The sequence below is a fragment of the Pan troglodytes genome, chromosome 4 (assembly GCF_028858775.2).
Source record: "Pan troglodytes isolate AG18354 chromosome 4, NHGRI_mPanTro3-v2.0_pri, whole genome shotgun sequence".
Lineage (NCBI taxonomy): Eukaryota > Metazoa > Chordata > Mammalia > Primates > Hominidae > Pan > Pan troglodytes.
The window spans coordinates 138,828,464-138,845,289 of NC_072402.2; the positions used below are offsets into that span (position 1 = coordinate 138,828,464).

Consider the following 16,826-nt stretch of genomic DNA (forward strand, 5'->3'; position numbering starts at 1 on the left):
TCTGGTCCTGGACTTTTCTTGGTTGGTAAGCTATTAATTATTGCCTCAATTTCAGAGCCTGTTATTGGTCTATTCAGAGATTCAACTTCTTCCTGGTTTAGTCTTGGGAGGGTGTATGTGTTGAGGAATTTATCCATTTCTTCTAGATTTTCTAGTTTATTTGTGTAGAGGTGTTTATAGTATTCTCTAATGGTAGTTTGTATTTCTGTGGGATCGGTGGCGACATCCCCTTTGTCATTTTTTTATTGCGTCTATTTGATTCTTCTCTCTTTTCTTCTTTATTAGTCTTTCTAGCGGTCTATCAATTTTGTTGATCTTTTCAAAAAACCAGCTCCTGGATCCATTGATTTTTTGAAGGTTTTTTTTGTGTCTCTATTTCCTTCAATTCTGCTCTGATCTTAGTTATTTCTTGCCTTCTGCTAGCTTTTGAATGTGTTTGCCCTTGCTTCTCTGGTTCTTTTAATTGTGATGTTAGGGTGTCAATTTTAGATCTTTCCTGCTTTCTCTTGTGGGCATTTAGTGCTATAAATTTCCCTCTACACACTGCTTTGAATGTGTCTTAAAGGGACTATCAACCAATAATTCTATATCCACCAAAAGTATCTTTCAAAAATGAAAGAGAAATTAAGATATTACCAAAAAATAATAAGTGACTGATTACATTGGTAGCAAACCTACTCTACAAAGAAATATTAAAGGTAGTCATTTGGGCTAAAATAAAAGGACACCAATAAGTAACTTTAATCCACATCAAAAAATAAAAGCCTCATAAAGGGAAAGTAACTTATAGGCATATATATATATATCTAGGGAACTATAAATGTGTTTTTATTTGTAAATTTTTTATTGAAAAGAACACTGCATAAAGCAATAATAATCAATCTATGTTCATAGGTATATAATTTGTAAAGATGTAATTTGTATGACAATGTAACACAAAGGAGGGGAGAGATAACATAGCTATATAGAAACAAAATTCTATATACTATTGAAATTTAATTGATATTAATCTGAGCTAGATTGGTAAAAGATGTTCACTTTAATAATCAGAGAAACCACCAAGAAAATAACTAAAAAAGGTAAAAAAAATTGAGAAGTCAATTAAAATGGTACCCAAGAAAATATGTGTTTAACACAAAAGAGAACAATGAGGAAATAAAATAATAAGACATAGAAAACAAAGCAAATTGCCAATATAAATCTACCTTATCAGCAACTATGTTAAATATGAATGAATTACACACTTCAATTAAAAAGCAGAAGTTGGCAGAATGGATTTTTAGAAATGATCCAACTCTAGGCTGTCTACCAAGAGAAATTTTAGATTGAAAGCCACACATACGTTGAAAGTAAAAAGATGGAAAAAGATATACTATGTAGATAGTAACCAAAAGAGCTAGAATGCCTACATTAATATCAAGCAAAATATACTATAAAACAAGCACAAAAGTTACTAAAAATGAAAAGTTAAGGAGGGGAATTTTATAATAGTAAAAGGGTCAATCCATTAGGAAAACATAATAATCATAAACATATATGCACCTAATAATAGAAACCGAAAATAAATGGAGCAAAAAGAGACACAAATGAAAAGTTAGACAATTTGACAATAATAGCTGAAGACTTTAATACCACAATTTTCAATAAATGATAAAACAATGAAACAGTATCAACATGAGAAAAGAAGACTTGAATAATGTTATAAACCAACAGTACTTAACAGAACACTCCATCTAACAACAGCAGAATACACATTATTTTCAAGTGCATATGAAACATTCTCCAGGATAGACTATATTTTAGGCCATAAAACAAGTCTTAATGAATTTGAAAGAGTTAAAATCACATAAAGTATGTTTTCCAGCTACAATGAAATGAAATTAGAAAGCAGTGGCAGAAGAAAATTTGGGAAATTCACAAATATGTGGAAATTAAACATTTTAAAAAACAATGAATCAAAGAAGAAATCACAAAGGACATTAAAAAATACTCTGAAATTAATAAAAATGAAAATGCCACATACCAAAACTTATGGGATACAATAAAAGTTGTGCTTAGAGGGAAAATAATAGCTGAAATACCTATATATTTTAAGAAGATCTCAAATCAGTAACCCAGACTTCCACCTTAAGAAGCTAGAAAAAGGAGAGCATACTAAAACCAATACAAGCTGAAGAAAGAAATTATTAGAGTGGAAATAAATAAAACAGAATAGAAAAACAATGGAGAAAATAAACTAAAAGTTGGTGCTTTGAAAAGATCAATAAAATTGGCAAAGCTTTAGCTAGGCTGATGATGAAAAAAGAGGACTCAAATTACTAAAATTAAAAAAAAGGAGGAAAAAGTATGACATATTTCACAGGTCTTAAGGGAATACTATAAACAATTTTAAGCCAACAAATTAGAAAACCTAGATGAAATGGAAAAAAAAACCCCCTAGATTAAATGGAAAACACAAACTACCAAAATTGACTAAGGAGAAATAGAAAATGTGAATAGACCTGTAATTGCCAAAACTGACTAAGGAGAAATACTAGGTTGGTGCAAGAGTAGTTGTGGTTTTGCCATCACTTTCAATGGCAAAAAACACAATTACTTTTACACCAACCTAACAAAAAACCTGAATAGACCTGTAATAAGAGATCGAACCAGTAATCAAAAACTTTCCACAAAGAAAAGCCCAGAACCAGATGGCTTCACTGGTCAATTCTACCAAATGTTTAAAGAAGAATTAACACCAGTACTTAATATATTCATTCAAAAAATAGAGGAGCAGGGACCACTTTTCAACTCTATTCTATAAAGGCCAGTATTAACATGATGACAAAACCAGACAGTGATAACACAAGGGAAAAAATACATACCAATTTCTCTTATGGATATAGATGCAAACATTCTCAACAAAATTTTAGCAAACTGACTCTAGTATCACATAAAAATGATTACATACCATGGCCAAGTGGGATTTATCTCAGGAATGCAAGGTTGGTTCAGCATGTTAAAATCAAACAATGAGCCAGTTGCAGTTGTTCATATCTGTAATCCCAGCATTTTGGAAGGCCAAGGTGGGAGGAATGCTTGAGGCCAGGAGTTCAAGACCAGGATGATCAACATAACAAGACCCCATCTCTACAAATTTTTTTTAATTAGCTGAATGTGGTGGCTTGCACCTGTAATCCCAGCTACTCAGGAGGCCAAGGCATGAAGATTGCTTGAGCCCAGGAGCACGAGGCTGCAGTGAGCTATGATGGTGTCACTGCACTCCAGGGGCCTGTGTGACCTTGTCTCAAGAAAAAAAGATTTAAAAAGGGATTTGAATATACCTAGTCCTGAAGTTAAAAATGTTAAATTCATACTATTTTGAATAGTCTATTTTAAAAATGAAAGAGTATTTTTAAAACTTCACCATGACTTGAGGATGGTTTTGTTCTTGCTTTGAAAGAGGAGAATAGAGGAAAATTAAACATTAATTTTTGAGAGAAAGAGATAAATTTGACTATTATTTCTTTAAATCATATTTCCAATAGCACTATTTCAAAATGTTAAGCTCTCAATAATAAATGGTTACTATCAATGGTTTGTGGAATTTATTAGAAATTCTTATAAAAGGAATGATCTCCTGGAATGTTCTATTAAATGGGTACAATAGATACATCAGCTGACCATTTGAATGAAATAGCTGTAAAGCAAACAATAGTGCTCAGTGGTGAAAGCAAAGTAAATTTTACATTAGCTAACTTTCCAAACTTAAACCTATAAGATATTTTTAAAGTCACACTCACTGAAATGTACATGTAGGAAGGGGATACTTGAATAATTAGAGTTTGACTTGAGAAATTTGTGATGGAATCTAAGATAATTTCTAATAATTTTTTCTAGAATAAAAATAACATAAGTTTAATATATCAAAATACTCAAATATGTGATATATAACTTAGAATATATCTTTACAATCAGAAAGTGTGGGCTTTTCAACTTTGTTCCTCTTTTCCCAAGATTGTATTCTGGGTACCTCGCATTTTCCTGTGAATTTTACGGTCACTTTACCAATTTCTGCAAAAAAGCCAACTGAAATTTTGATAGGGATTGCACTAAATCTGTAGAGCAATTTGGAGCATACCAATATTTTAACAATCTTAAGTCTTCCAATCCATGAACACTTTTCATTTACTTAGATCTTCTTTAATTTCTTTCAATGATGTTTTGTAGTGCTCAGTGTTCAGTTCTCCCACTTCTTTTGTTAAATTTATTCCTAAGCATTTTATTCCTTTTGATGATATCTATTATAAATTCCATTGCTTTCTTGATTTCATTTTTGGTTTGTTCAATGCTACTGTATAGAAATACAATTGATTTCTGTATAGTGATCTTGTATTCTGCAACCTTGCTGAACTCATTTATTTATTTAATAGTTTTTGTTTTTTTTTTTTTTTTTTGAGAAAGAGTCTCACTCTGTCACCCAGGCTGGAGTGCAGTGGGACAGTCATGGCTCACTGAAGCCTCAATCTCCCAGGCTCAAGCAATCCTCCCACCTCAGCCTCCCAAGTAGCTGGGACTACAGGTGCATGCCACCACCTCTGGATAATTTTTATTTTTATTTTTTGTAGAGACAGGATCTTGCTATGTTGCTCAGGCTGGTCTCAAACTCCTGACCTCAAGTGATCCTCCTGCTTGGCCTCCAAAAGTGCTGGGATTACAGGCATGAGCTGCCATGCCCAGGCTCAAATTTCTTTAAAATGATTTTTATCTTTCTTCAATGATAAGGTTCTTGCCTATATTTTATCAGAGAACAACTAGTTTCCTGCGTATCCCTCTATTTTATCTTTCTTTGTATATTTAAAATGAAAAAAAATTAAATATCATGCTTCAAATCTGGCAACCAATTATGTAAATAGTCATATGAATCCTTCAGAATGGATAACACAGCTTTTCTGACTGGTATGAAATAGTTTTCAGGTGCTCATTCTTTACTTCATTAGCTTATCTTATATCATTAGCTTATCCTCCATTCAGGTATAACAGATCTTTTTTTTCTGATAAATATGGCAGTTTAGGGAAATAAACTATGGCATAATATGCTAGGCCATTCTTCTAGGCCACGCTTCTTGATTGTAACCTTAAACCCTTTATCAGAACGTAAACAACTTTTCAAAAGATCTATACATATTTTTATCCAATGTTTAGGGCTATGAGTAATTCATTATGTCACTCTTCATTTTTTTCACCTGATAATGATCTCGACAAAAATGTTGAGTATTAGTTTTCCTTCCAATGTGTAAGTTGTATAAACATCTCTCTTTACTGGTAACTAACCATCTCTAAAGGGAGACAAGTAATTTTTAAGTTTCTAATAATAATTGAAAATTTGAATATAAATATATTTCACCTATGATAACCATGTACCCAAGGCAAGGCTGAAGTTGGGATCTAAATTATCTGAAAAGTTGTTCACCTCTCCAGCTCTGCTTAGGTATAGAAAAGAATGGTTTCTAGAGTCACATAGTAACAGTTTAAATCCTGGCTCTGCCGTTTCACATGCTGTATGACTTTGGACAGGTTATTTAAACTCTGTGTGCCACAATTCTTCGTCTTTAAAATGTGGCTAATAAGACTGCCCACTTCATAGGGTTGTTGGGGTGATAAAATGAGTCAATATATGCAAAATGCTTAGAAAAATATCTGGTGTATAGTGGATATATATGTTAATGTTATTGAGATTTCATTTACTTTTGGATTGCAAAAGGAACTGAAAAGACCCAATTCTTACTCTATGTCAACATGTAGGAATAAGTAAACAAAATATGGTTTGAATTTTGTCCTGAATGCATTAACTTGAATCTAACTAAAACCTGGTTATTAGAAACAATTTTCTCTTTGGTTTGCCCAGGAGATTTGTTTTCCAGTTATGTCTAAAATAATACTCTTTCTTTTTATTCTTTTCAGTATATATTTTTATTATTTTTCATTTAATAGTGATGCATAGTGTATCTTTTCTGATTTACTTTAAATGTGAAAGAAAATTCTAAGATGTTAATATTATTATTACTGCCATTGATATATCCCTTATAGGAATTAATTAATAGAAATAGAATCAAAGTAAATTTAGTTATATAATGCTTAGCATGTATTATATTCTCAAGATTCTGTATTCAGTTTCAGACATGTTCAAGGCTGAATATATGATCTGACAATAATCTGCTTATAGATAAAAACATCATTTGAGTGGATTAATTTATTAATTCAACTTGTATTTACTAAATAAAATCCATGTATCTTTCAAAAATTTTTACTAATACTTTCTATCACTATCAGAATCTGAAGTCTCAGATTTCATGCTTTAAAAAGAATTAATTTAACATGAATTATAAATTATAATTACTTATATGAATTGGATAATTAAATAAAATAACAAGATATTTAAGGGGAGAAAATCTTATATGTGGCAAGATAAGTGGTGCTCCATTCAGTGTATTAATCGCAACCAATAAATTGGTTAACTGTGTCTCAGTGGTACCATTCTTTCTTATTGTTTGAGAGTAATCACAGTAGCTACACACTGTGGTGGGATCCATTTTATACACAAGTCTCTTTACTGCACCATATCTGAGTAGAGACAGCCTAAGTCACCCTTTGGTCACAGAATAAAATATTTTAAATCAGTGCTTCTTGTTTTCCCCAAAATTAGCTGGTCAAGGAATATGATATCTGGGATACAAAAGGTGAGTGTGGTAACAGGCAAACTCATTGTAAAATATAGATTACAACTATCTTGCTAAATAAGTTCAGCTTAAAGCCTTTATCTTCACAAAATTCTGTGACTGTTACTCACTTTTGTCTTGACATTATCCTCATAATAGTCACATAGAATAATCAAGTCCTGTTACCCTCTGAGCTTCAGTTTTACTTTCCTTATCTTTTATTTCCTCTTTAGTTCTAAGAATCTGTGATTCTAATACTATTTGCCTTACTCCTAGGTTCAATGTAGGTTCACACTATAAATTACTTGATACAAAACAAGATACCTGTTTATTCACCTGTATTACTATTTGCACATTAAAGTAGGAAAATAGAACCTTTCGTTTCAAAGGTAGTCCCGCTTTAGACCATGTATAGAGAACATCTTAAACTTTTGCATCATCACAAAGTCCTCACATTCTTAGAAAAGAACATATATAACTACTAAGAATTGAATTGAAAGTGTATAAAAATTTGTCTCCTGTGGTTGGATTATGTAAAGAAGAAATGGAGTTCTTTGAAGTTTCACTGATAAACGTGTGGGGAGTCTGAGATATCTTCTTGATTTGTGCTCATGATTATTCTGGTTCGTGCACTGTAATGAAATAACCTTTTAAATTATGCAGTTTAATGTAGCAAAGTTTGTAAAAATTCTATGCTCTTAAAAATGGCTTTTATTTTAAAACTTCCCAAATACGCTGTCTTGAAGTTGTTAATTTCTCAATCAAGACGCAGGGTGGCGCTGCAGGCTAAGTTGTGAATAATGAGCCCTAAAAAGCTCGCGCCTATTCTTTTGTGTCGCTAGACGCAATCAAAAACACACGGAAGAAGCGTTACAAGCAGTGCAGGTTTACCAACGGCTTGGGGCAGCGATATACTAAACAAATTTAATATTATAAGCAACTGTGTGACGATTCCTCCAAGCAAGAAATTGGAATTGAATGTCTCAAGTCTCGTTGCGGTTGCTGAAGGGATTGGATATATAGGGACCTGGACTCCAACATGAAGAAGCTAGGGAGAATTCATCCAAACAGGCAAGTGTTGGCCTTTATTTTGATGGTGTTCTTGTCTCAGGTTCGCCTCGAGCCTATTCGTTATTCTGTGTTGGAGGAAACAGAGAGCGGCTCCTTTGTAGCCCATCTGACCAAGGATCTGGGCCTGGGAATTGGGGAACTGGCCTCCCGGTCAGCCCGGGTGCTGTCTGACGATGACGAGCAGCGTTTGCAGCTGGATCGTCAGACTGGAGATTTGCTTCTGAGGGAGAAACTAGACCGGGAAGAGCTCTGCGGTCCTATTGAACCGTGTGTACTGCATTTCCAAGTGTTCCTGGAAATGCCGGTGCAATTTTTTCAAGGAGAATTATTGATCCAGGACATAAATGATCACTCTCCAGTATTCCCTGAAAGGGAAGTACTCTTGAAAATACTAGAAAATAGCCAGCCGGGTACTCTATTTCCGTTGCTAATAGCTGAGGATTTGGATGTGGGCAGCAATGGTCTTCAAAAATACACAATCAGCCCCAATTCTCATTTTCACATTCTCACTCGAAATCATAGTGAGGGCAAGAAATACCCAGATTTGGTGCAGGACAAACCACTGGATCGAGAGGAGCAGCCTGAGTTCAGCTTAACCCTCGTGGCGCTGGATGGTGGGTCTCCACCTAGGTCTGGCACGGTCATGGTTCGAATCCTGATCATGGACATCAATGACAATGCTCCTGAGTTTGTGCACACTCCATATGGGGTGCAGGTCCTGGAAAACAGCCCCCTAGACTCTCCAATTGTTAGGGTCTTAGCTAGAGATATAGATGCTGGAAACTTCGGGAGTGTTTCTTATGGCTTATTCCAAGCATCAGATGAAATTAAACAAACTTTCTCAATAAATGAAGTCACGGGAGAAATCCTGTTGAAAAAAAAATTGGATTTCGAAAAAATTAAATCTTACCATGTAGAAATTGAGGCCACAGATGGAGGAGGCCTTTCTGGAAAAGGCACTGTAGTCATAGAGGTGGTGGATGTGAATGACAATCCCCCAGAACTTATCATATCTTCACTCACCAGCTCCATCCCAGAAAATGCTCCTGAGACGGTAGTCTCTATCTTCCGAATTCGAGATAGAGACTCCGGAGAAAATGGAAAGATGATTTGCTCTATTCCAGATAATCTACCGTTTATTCTAAAACCAACTTTGAAGAATTTTTACACCCTGGTAACAGAGAGACCACTGGACCGAGAGACCAGCGCTGAGTACAACATCACCATCACCGTCACTGATTTGGGGACACCCAGGCTGAAAACCCAGCAGAGCATAACCGTGCAGGTCTCCGACGTCAATGACAACGCCCCCGCCTTCGCCCAAACCTCCTACACCCTGTTCGTCCGCGAGAACAACAGCCCCGCCCTGCACATCGGCAGTGTCAGCGCCACAGACAGAGACTCGGGCACCAACGCCCAGGTCACCTACTCGCTGCTGCCGCCCCAGGACCCGCACCTGCCCCTCTCTTCCCTGGTCTCCATCAACGCGGACAACGGCCACCTGTTCGCCCTCAGGTCGCTGGACTACGAGGCCCTGCAGGCTTTCGAGTTCCGCGTGGGCGCCTCAGACCGCGGTTCTCCGGCTTTGAGCAGCGAGGCGCTGGTGCGTGTGCTGGTGCTGGACGCCAACGACAACTCGCCCTTCGTGCTGTACCCGCTGCAGAACGGCTCCGCGCCCTGCACCGAGCTGGTGCCCCGGGCGGCCGAGCCGGGCTACCTGGTGACCAAGGTGGTGGCGGTGGACGGCGACTCGGGCCAGAACGCCTGGCTGTCGTACCAGCTGCTCAAGGCCACGGAGCCCGGGCTGTTCGGCGTGTGGGCGCACAATGGCGAGGTGCGCACCGCCAGGCTGCTGAGCGAGCGCGACGCGGCCAAGCACAGGCTGGCGGTGCTGGTCAAGGACAATGGCGAGCCTCCTCGCTCGGCCACCGCCACGCTGCACGTGCTCCTGGTGGACGGCTTCTCCCAGCCCTACCTGCCGCTCCCGGAGGCGGCACCGGCCCAGTCCCAGGCCGACTCGCTCACCGTCTACCTGGTGGTGGCGTTGGCCTCGGTGTCGTCGCTCTTCCTCTTCTCGGTGCTCCTGTTCGTGGCGGTGCGGCTGTGCAGGAGGAGCAGGGCGGCCTCGGTGGGTCGCTGCTCGGTGCCCGAGGGCCCCTTTCCAGGGCATCTGGTGGACGTAAGCGGCACCGGGACCCTATCCCAGAGCTACCAGTACGAGGTGTGTCTGACAGGAGACTCTGGGACTGGTGAGTTCAAGTTCCTGAAGCCAATATTTCCTAATCTCTTGGTTCAGGACACCGGGAGGGAAGTTAAGGAAAACCCCAAGTTCAGAAATAGCTTGGTATTCAGTTAAGTATTGTATTTAGTTCAGTGAACTGCCCGTTAGTTTTGTCAAACTTCCCACTGCAATGCCTTTATTTAAAAAAATTGTCTACTTATCTAAATATTCATACCGCAATTTCAAACCTACGCATGTCCCTGGTAAAGCTAAATTTGTCCCTTTTTTATTGTTATTAATTGCACTTAACATTTTTAGTTATACTGGATATTGAGTATGGATTTTCTCTATATTTGATCTATTGGTGATTAATCTTTTTGTAACCATAAATTACTCAATTAGGATAAAAATAAATTATATTTTAATGAAATTCTTAAATTAACATCTTTTTAATGGAACATTTAAGTGAATATATGAATCTTGAATTTCTAAATATTTGTTGTGCCTGTCTTTACCATGTAACTTAATGTTTGCAAGGCCAGAGTGTTTGAAAGTTTTGTATTTAACTTTATAATTACCTTGTCCTTTCTGGTTGACTATACTAGGCTAAGCCCTCTTAATAGCCATGAATGTAAAATTTAGTTTACTCATTTTTCACAAATTGTATATAAACATGCACTTCACTACATTGGTAATACACTAAAATTGTGGTCCTTTTCCTCTTGTGACCACCACATGTCTAGTGATTATTTTGTTTATTTGGTTGCTACTTACCTAGCACATTGTAATGTTCCATGAATGCTAATATTAAATTTTGTAAAAATAACTTATTTATAAACAATTTTTAAAGAGAAAAATCTCATATAATTTGTCATAACCTTTCAATAAATAAAACTGTTAAATCATGGCCTGATATCATCTTAAAAAAAAACTCAGAATCTGAAATAAGCCCTAAATTTCTCCCCAAAATCAAGACTCTTGAGAGCATCATAGGTCTCCTTGTGCTCCCTTTTACTCCCTATAAATAGAAATCCAAGTATACTTTAGTATGTATATATTTTTTGGTTTTCCTACAGCTTCTCCCCATCTTTCAAAAGAATCACGAAATTTCTTCTGCACCTTGGCTATTCTATTTAAATCTGATAATCGGTTGATCTCAGGTTTTTCACTGTACATTACTTTGCAGATATGGACAGCCTTTACAAAAATAATTTTTAAATGCTTAATTATTTTTATTTGTTCTTTAAGGTAACCTTCAGTTATTTTGAATTAATTTAACTTCTCAATTATGCCAAAGTTGCACTTGCATGAAATAAATATTATTTTGTATATACAGTTCTTGTATAGACTGGAACAGTAATAAATTTATCTGAATTAAAATTGTTTTATGCTGTCATCAGTAAGCCCAGTAAGCTAGGTAAAGTTGTATGGATATAACTATAGGACACCTCTATTTTACTTTTGGCAGAATATGAGCAACTGAAGAACTTGCTTTATAATCTAACATTTATTTTTAAATCTCAAGTATCATCCTACTGGAGTTAAATTGCTTGCACTTTTCCTTGAATTACTCTTTTTTTCTAAACGTGTAATGAAATAAAAAGGAAAATTGACTGTTATTCTTGAAACAGATTTTTTAGCATTTATTCAATTTAAAAATCAAAGTGAAGAAGATATAAAGTGAGAACAGAATATAACATACAAATATGTAAGACATAAATATGGTAGTCAACTTTAATGTCTTCTTCCATTTATTATTAGCTATTTAAATGAAATAGCTTTGAGGCCGGGTGTGGTGGCTCATGTCTATAATCCCAGCACTTTGGGAGGCAGGCGGATCACCTGAGGCCAGGAATTCAAGACCAGCCTGGGCAAAATGGCGAAATCCCGTCTCTAAAAAAAAAAAACACAAAAATTAGCTGGGTGTGGTGGTGCACACCTGTAATCCCAGCTACAGGAGAGGCTGAAGCAGGAGAATTGCTTGAACCCGGGAGGTGAAGGTTGTGGTGAGCCGCACCTCCAGCCACAGAGATCACACCACTGCACTCCAGCCTGGGTGACAGAGTGAGACTCTGTCTCAAAAAAATTTAAAAAAAAAGAAATAGCTTTTATTTATGATGACAAGTAAGAAATCTGGTTGAAGTTTTCACCAACTATATATTGACATGATGAAAGTCCAAAATCATTTTTTTTGTTGTTTATGCAGGGTAAGTCCAATTCGTATAATCACCCAAATGAGACTGTTCAAATAAACACCCCAAACCGACATCATCCTTGGAGGTATTCATAAAGCATGACTCATTCCTTACCAGCTAGGGGCTACTACCAGACTTTGGTGTAGTATAGATCAACATTTAAAAATTCAATTATTAGAATTTAGTTGTAAACACGATCCAAATAACTTTCACAACACGCATACCTTATGAAAATAGGCCAGTTCTATTGTCACAGAACAAAATTAGAGAATGGAGGCCAAGAATCTTGATACTAACACCCATCCCAACAGGTATTTTCTCAAATTAATCTATTATATATGCATCTTTTACAGTTCCTCTGCTACTGTTATTTTTAGGCACAGCATATAGTGAATTTAACACACGCTGTTTTGGAGACAGAAATTCTGAAGGCAACGTAGCCCATATCAATTTAGAATCCCCTCTCCTTGGCTGGGTGTGGTGGCTCATGCCTGTAATCCCAGCACTTTGGGAGGCCAAGTGGGGAGGATCGCTTGAGGCCAGGAGTTTGAGACCAGCCTGGGCAATATAGTGAGATCCCTGTTTCAACAACCACAACAAAAAGTTAGCTGGTCATGGTAGCACACATCTGTAGTCCCAGCTACTTGGGAGGCTGAGGCAGGAAAATTGCCTGAGCCTAAGAGTTTGAGGCTGTAGTGAGCTATGATCAGGCCACTGCACTCCAGCCTGGGAGACCCAGCAAGACCCTGTCTCAAAACAAAACAAAACAAAACAGAACAGAACAAAATGATCCCCTCTTCTTTTACTATCAAAAGTTACAAAATATATTTTAAATAGTCTAAGGTTAAAACTATGCATATATTTGGTGAAATTCTGCTTCCAGAGTAGATGGATTATCTAGCCGCAGAAAGCAACTCTAAAAATTGGTTAAAATGTAAAATTATCTGTTTGAAGTAACTGAAAACAGATAATATAATAAGATCTGAATGGGCCAAGATTCCTGAGAAGGAAAATTCTTGGAGGTGAAAACTGACTCCTGACAGGAGTTTTACCCTGAGGAAATATGCTAAGTCTGAGAACAAACAAAAAGCTTTTGTCAGAGACAGAGTAACTTCAATAGCTGTTGGGGTCGACTGGAAGATTCAAGTTCATGGCCAAATTTTCCCCTCAGGACACTTGTCAAACTCAGGGAAGCCCAGGGAAAAAGACTAAAATCCTAACTGGAAAATTTCTGAAAAAGAAAGTGAAGTTTTAATAGCCTTGCTATTGAAACATTAGAGTTTAGGATCTGCCATGGGAAGGGGCTGTGGAGAATATACCAAGTTCTCAGCTGAAAATTCTGGAGAGCCAGGTGCTTATCAGGACTGCAAAGAACCTTGACAAAGCCCAGTGCCTGTTTCAGTTGAGATGATTTGTTTAGACAGAACTCTATCAAGTTAACAGTGGAAAAGGTGAACTCTTGTTGGAGGAAGATAATATCTTAACCTTGGATAGCTTTTTATGTAAATATTCAACATTCAATAAAAAATTCCTAAGTACACACACCAAAAACTGGATACATGAATAAAACCAAGAGAAAAAAAAAGACAATAAAAATTACCCATAGATGGTTCAGATATTAAAATTAACTGAATGATGTTAAAATAAGTAAGACTAATATGTTAAAAATAAAGAACAATAGAGAAAATAAAGAGATAATTTCACTGGAGAATTGAACTTTAAAAGTGAAAGTTAATTCTAGAACTGAAAAATTATATTATCTGAAATTAAAACTATTTAAATGGTTTAATGTCATAGTCATAAAATGATACAGGATTAGTGGATGCAAGACAATTCAATATTAACATCCAAATATAAGCACAGAGAATAAAATAATAAAATATACAGAAAAGAACATTAGTGATGTGTGGAATGTAATTTTTAAAAACTCTAACATACTGAGAGAACAAGAATGAGGCAATATTTGAAGAGATAATGATAAAGAATTTTCCAAAATTGGTGAAAATCCTTAATCCTTCAAGATATTCAAGAAATAAATAATAACAGGCTAAATAAAAACAAAGCCTACTTAGGCATATCATAGGAAAGCGTCTCAAGACCAAAGTCAAAGAGATAATTTGAGAACCAACCATGTAAGAAATAAAACATTCCTGTTAAAGGAGCATCAGTAAAATGGAGAGTTGACTTTTCAACATAAATCAGGAAATCAAAAGACAAAGGAATGACATCTTTAAAGTCCTGAAAGAAAATTACTACCAGGTTAGAATTCTATGCCAGCAAACATATCCTTCAAAAATGAATGCAGTTTTCAGACAAAAATGAAGGGAATTAATGACAGTCACATCTGCACTAAAAGAAATACTTTTTTTTTTTTTTTTGAGACAGAGTCTCACTCTGTTGTCTAGGCTGGAGTGCAGTGGCACAATCTCGGCTCACTGCAATCTCCACCTCCTGGGTCCAAGCTATTCTCCCCATCTCAGCCTCCTGAGTAGAGGGGATTACAGACATGTGCCGCCACGCCTGGCTAATTTTTGTATTTTTAGTAGAGACAGGGTTTCACCATGTTAGCCAGGCTGGTCTCAAACTCCTGACCTCAAGGGATCCACCCGCCTTGGTCTCTGAAGGTGTTGGGATTACAGGCGTGAGCTACTGCATTTGGCCAAGAAATGCTTTTAATGAAATAAATGCATTAGGCAGAAGGAAAACAATCCAAAGGAAATCACAGAATTGCAGGAATAAATGAAGAGCAATAAGAAAGGTCAATGTACATGAATGTTGATTGAATATTGATTATACAAGGCAATAATATTAACACTAGTTTCTTAAAGGATTTAAATTATATGTAAAATTTAAATTTATAACAACAATAATGTAAAAGGCAAAGGTATAAATAGAGTTAAAAAGTGTTAAGGCTGTAAGCATTATCATGGAAGTAGTAAAATTACTAACGTGCGTTAGATTCTTGTATATTGAAGATGCATGCTGTAATTTCTTGGATAATCCTCAAAGTAATAAAACACTAATTGAAGGAAGAAAAATTAAAAATATTTGAATAATCAAAAAGAAAAATTAAACTTTAGTGACAAATAGAAAAGTAATTAGATGGTAAGTATAAATGGAAATATATCAGATATTTTATTAATTTTATTTGGATTAAATAATCCAATTAAACAACAAAAATTGTCAGACTAGATTAAAGAAAAACTCAACTCTATGCTATCAAATTGTGTGTGTGTGAACACAGAAAGAGTGAAGGTTTAAAAGAATTGGATAAGGTATATAGTAATATAAACACTAGCCAAAATAAATCTAGGTAGCTGTATTTACATAAGACAAAAGAGACTTTAAGGAAAGATACATTACTAGAGATAAAGAGAAGTTTTTTATAATCATAAAGAAGTAAATATACCAGAAATGTTAGTTTTTTTTTTTTTTTTTTGTAGTCAGCTATTTAATTAGGTTCTTAAGACATTTAGAACACCAATTTGTGAGGATAAATTCCATTCGTCAGAGCAAACACAGATCGCAGGTAGCCCTGGAGCTGAGGAATAGCTTTGATTTTTGGTAAAATCTGTGAGTCCACAGCTTTCTGATCAATCTTGCGCTGCTCCGTAATCTCATATTTCTCTTTTTCTGTGTCGAAGACCTCACCTTCCTGGTGTCTGGGCTTCCGCAGCTTCTTCTTCTTGAAGTAAGCATCAGTAAGATGTTTTGGGATTTTTACATTGCTGATATCGATTTTAGTTGAGGTGGCAATGACAAATTTCTGGTGTGTTCTTCGTAGAGGAACTCGATTGAGGACCAGAGGTCCAGTCACAAGTAATAAGCCACTAGCCAGCTGCTTCAGGAAAACCACCCTCTTGCCCCTGTGGCGTCCAGTGAGGATGATCAGAATGGTCCCGGGGGTAATGCTGGCTCGCAGTTTTCTCACGTGCTGACTGAAGGGTTTTTTGCCATGGCTCAACAGCTTTCGAGGCACATCTTCAGTAGGATAATATCTAGGCATTTTGCGAAGTTTAACCACCCGGGTACCGCCGTTCTTGTCACCACCAACTGGTTTTGTAACAGTTGCAAGAACCTTCTCCTTCTTTTTCTTTTCAACCTTGGATTTAGCGGCTGAGTACTTCCTCTTGTACATGGCCTTCTGGAATACATGGCAGATCGGGAATACCTGCCAATTCCTCTGACAAGGACAGGGTTGCGGCTGCAATGGGGCTTCCCCTTCTTGGGCTTTTTAGCTTTGAGGTTACCCTTTTTCACCTTGCCACCAGCATCAACCTTCTTGGCTTCGGGTTTCTTCTCTTTAGTATCTGGCTTCTCAACTTTTTCACCCGCCATCTTGCAAGATGGGAAAGAGCAGAAATGTTAGTTTTAAGACTGAATACATCCCAATTAAATAACTACAAAATATATAAAGTTGATAGAATACAAATACAAAGTAGACAAACCCAATTACACTGGGAGATTGAATACAACTCTCTCAATTCCTATTAGAATAAGAAGAAAAAACACACACATACAAAAAATGTTGAAGATCCGAACCACACAAACATCATATTCAAATAAATTGACATGCATAGCACACTGGAGCATACACATTCTTCTTATATGCATGTGGGATATATAAAAATTGTTCATGTT

At 36.5% G+C, this 16,826-nt stretch overlaps 1 protein-coding gene and 1 pseudogene across 1 annotated transcript; one reads left to right on the forward strand and one right to left on the reverse strand.

Annotated features, from left to right (window-relative positions):
• The first annotated feature begins 7,737 nt into the window (after nt 1-7,737).
• Nucleotides 7,738-11,366, forward strand: PCDHB4 (protocadherin beta 4). The gene is given in 1 exon segment (NM_001013410.4): nt 7,738-11,366. A coding segment is annotated over 1 exon segment (2,388 nt). The 3' UTR covers nt 10,126-11,366.
• Nucleotides 11,367-15,606: 4,240 nt separating this feature from the next.
• On the reverse strand, nt 15,607-16,555 carry LOC737972 (large ribosomal subunit protein eL6-like; annotated as a pseudogene).
• Nucleotides 16,556-16,826: the final 271 nt, after the last annotated feature.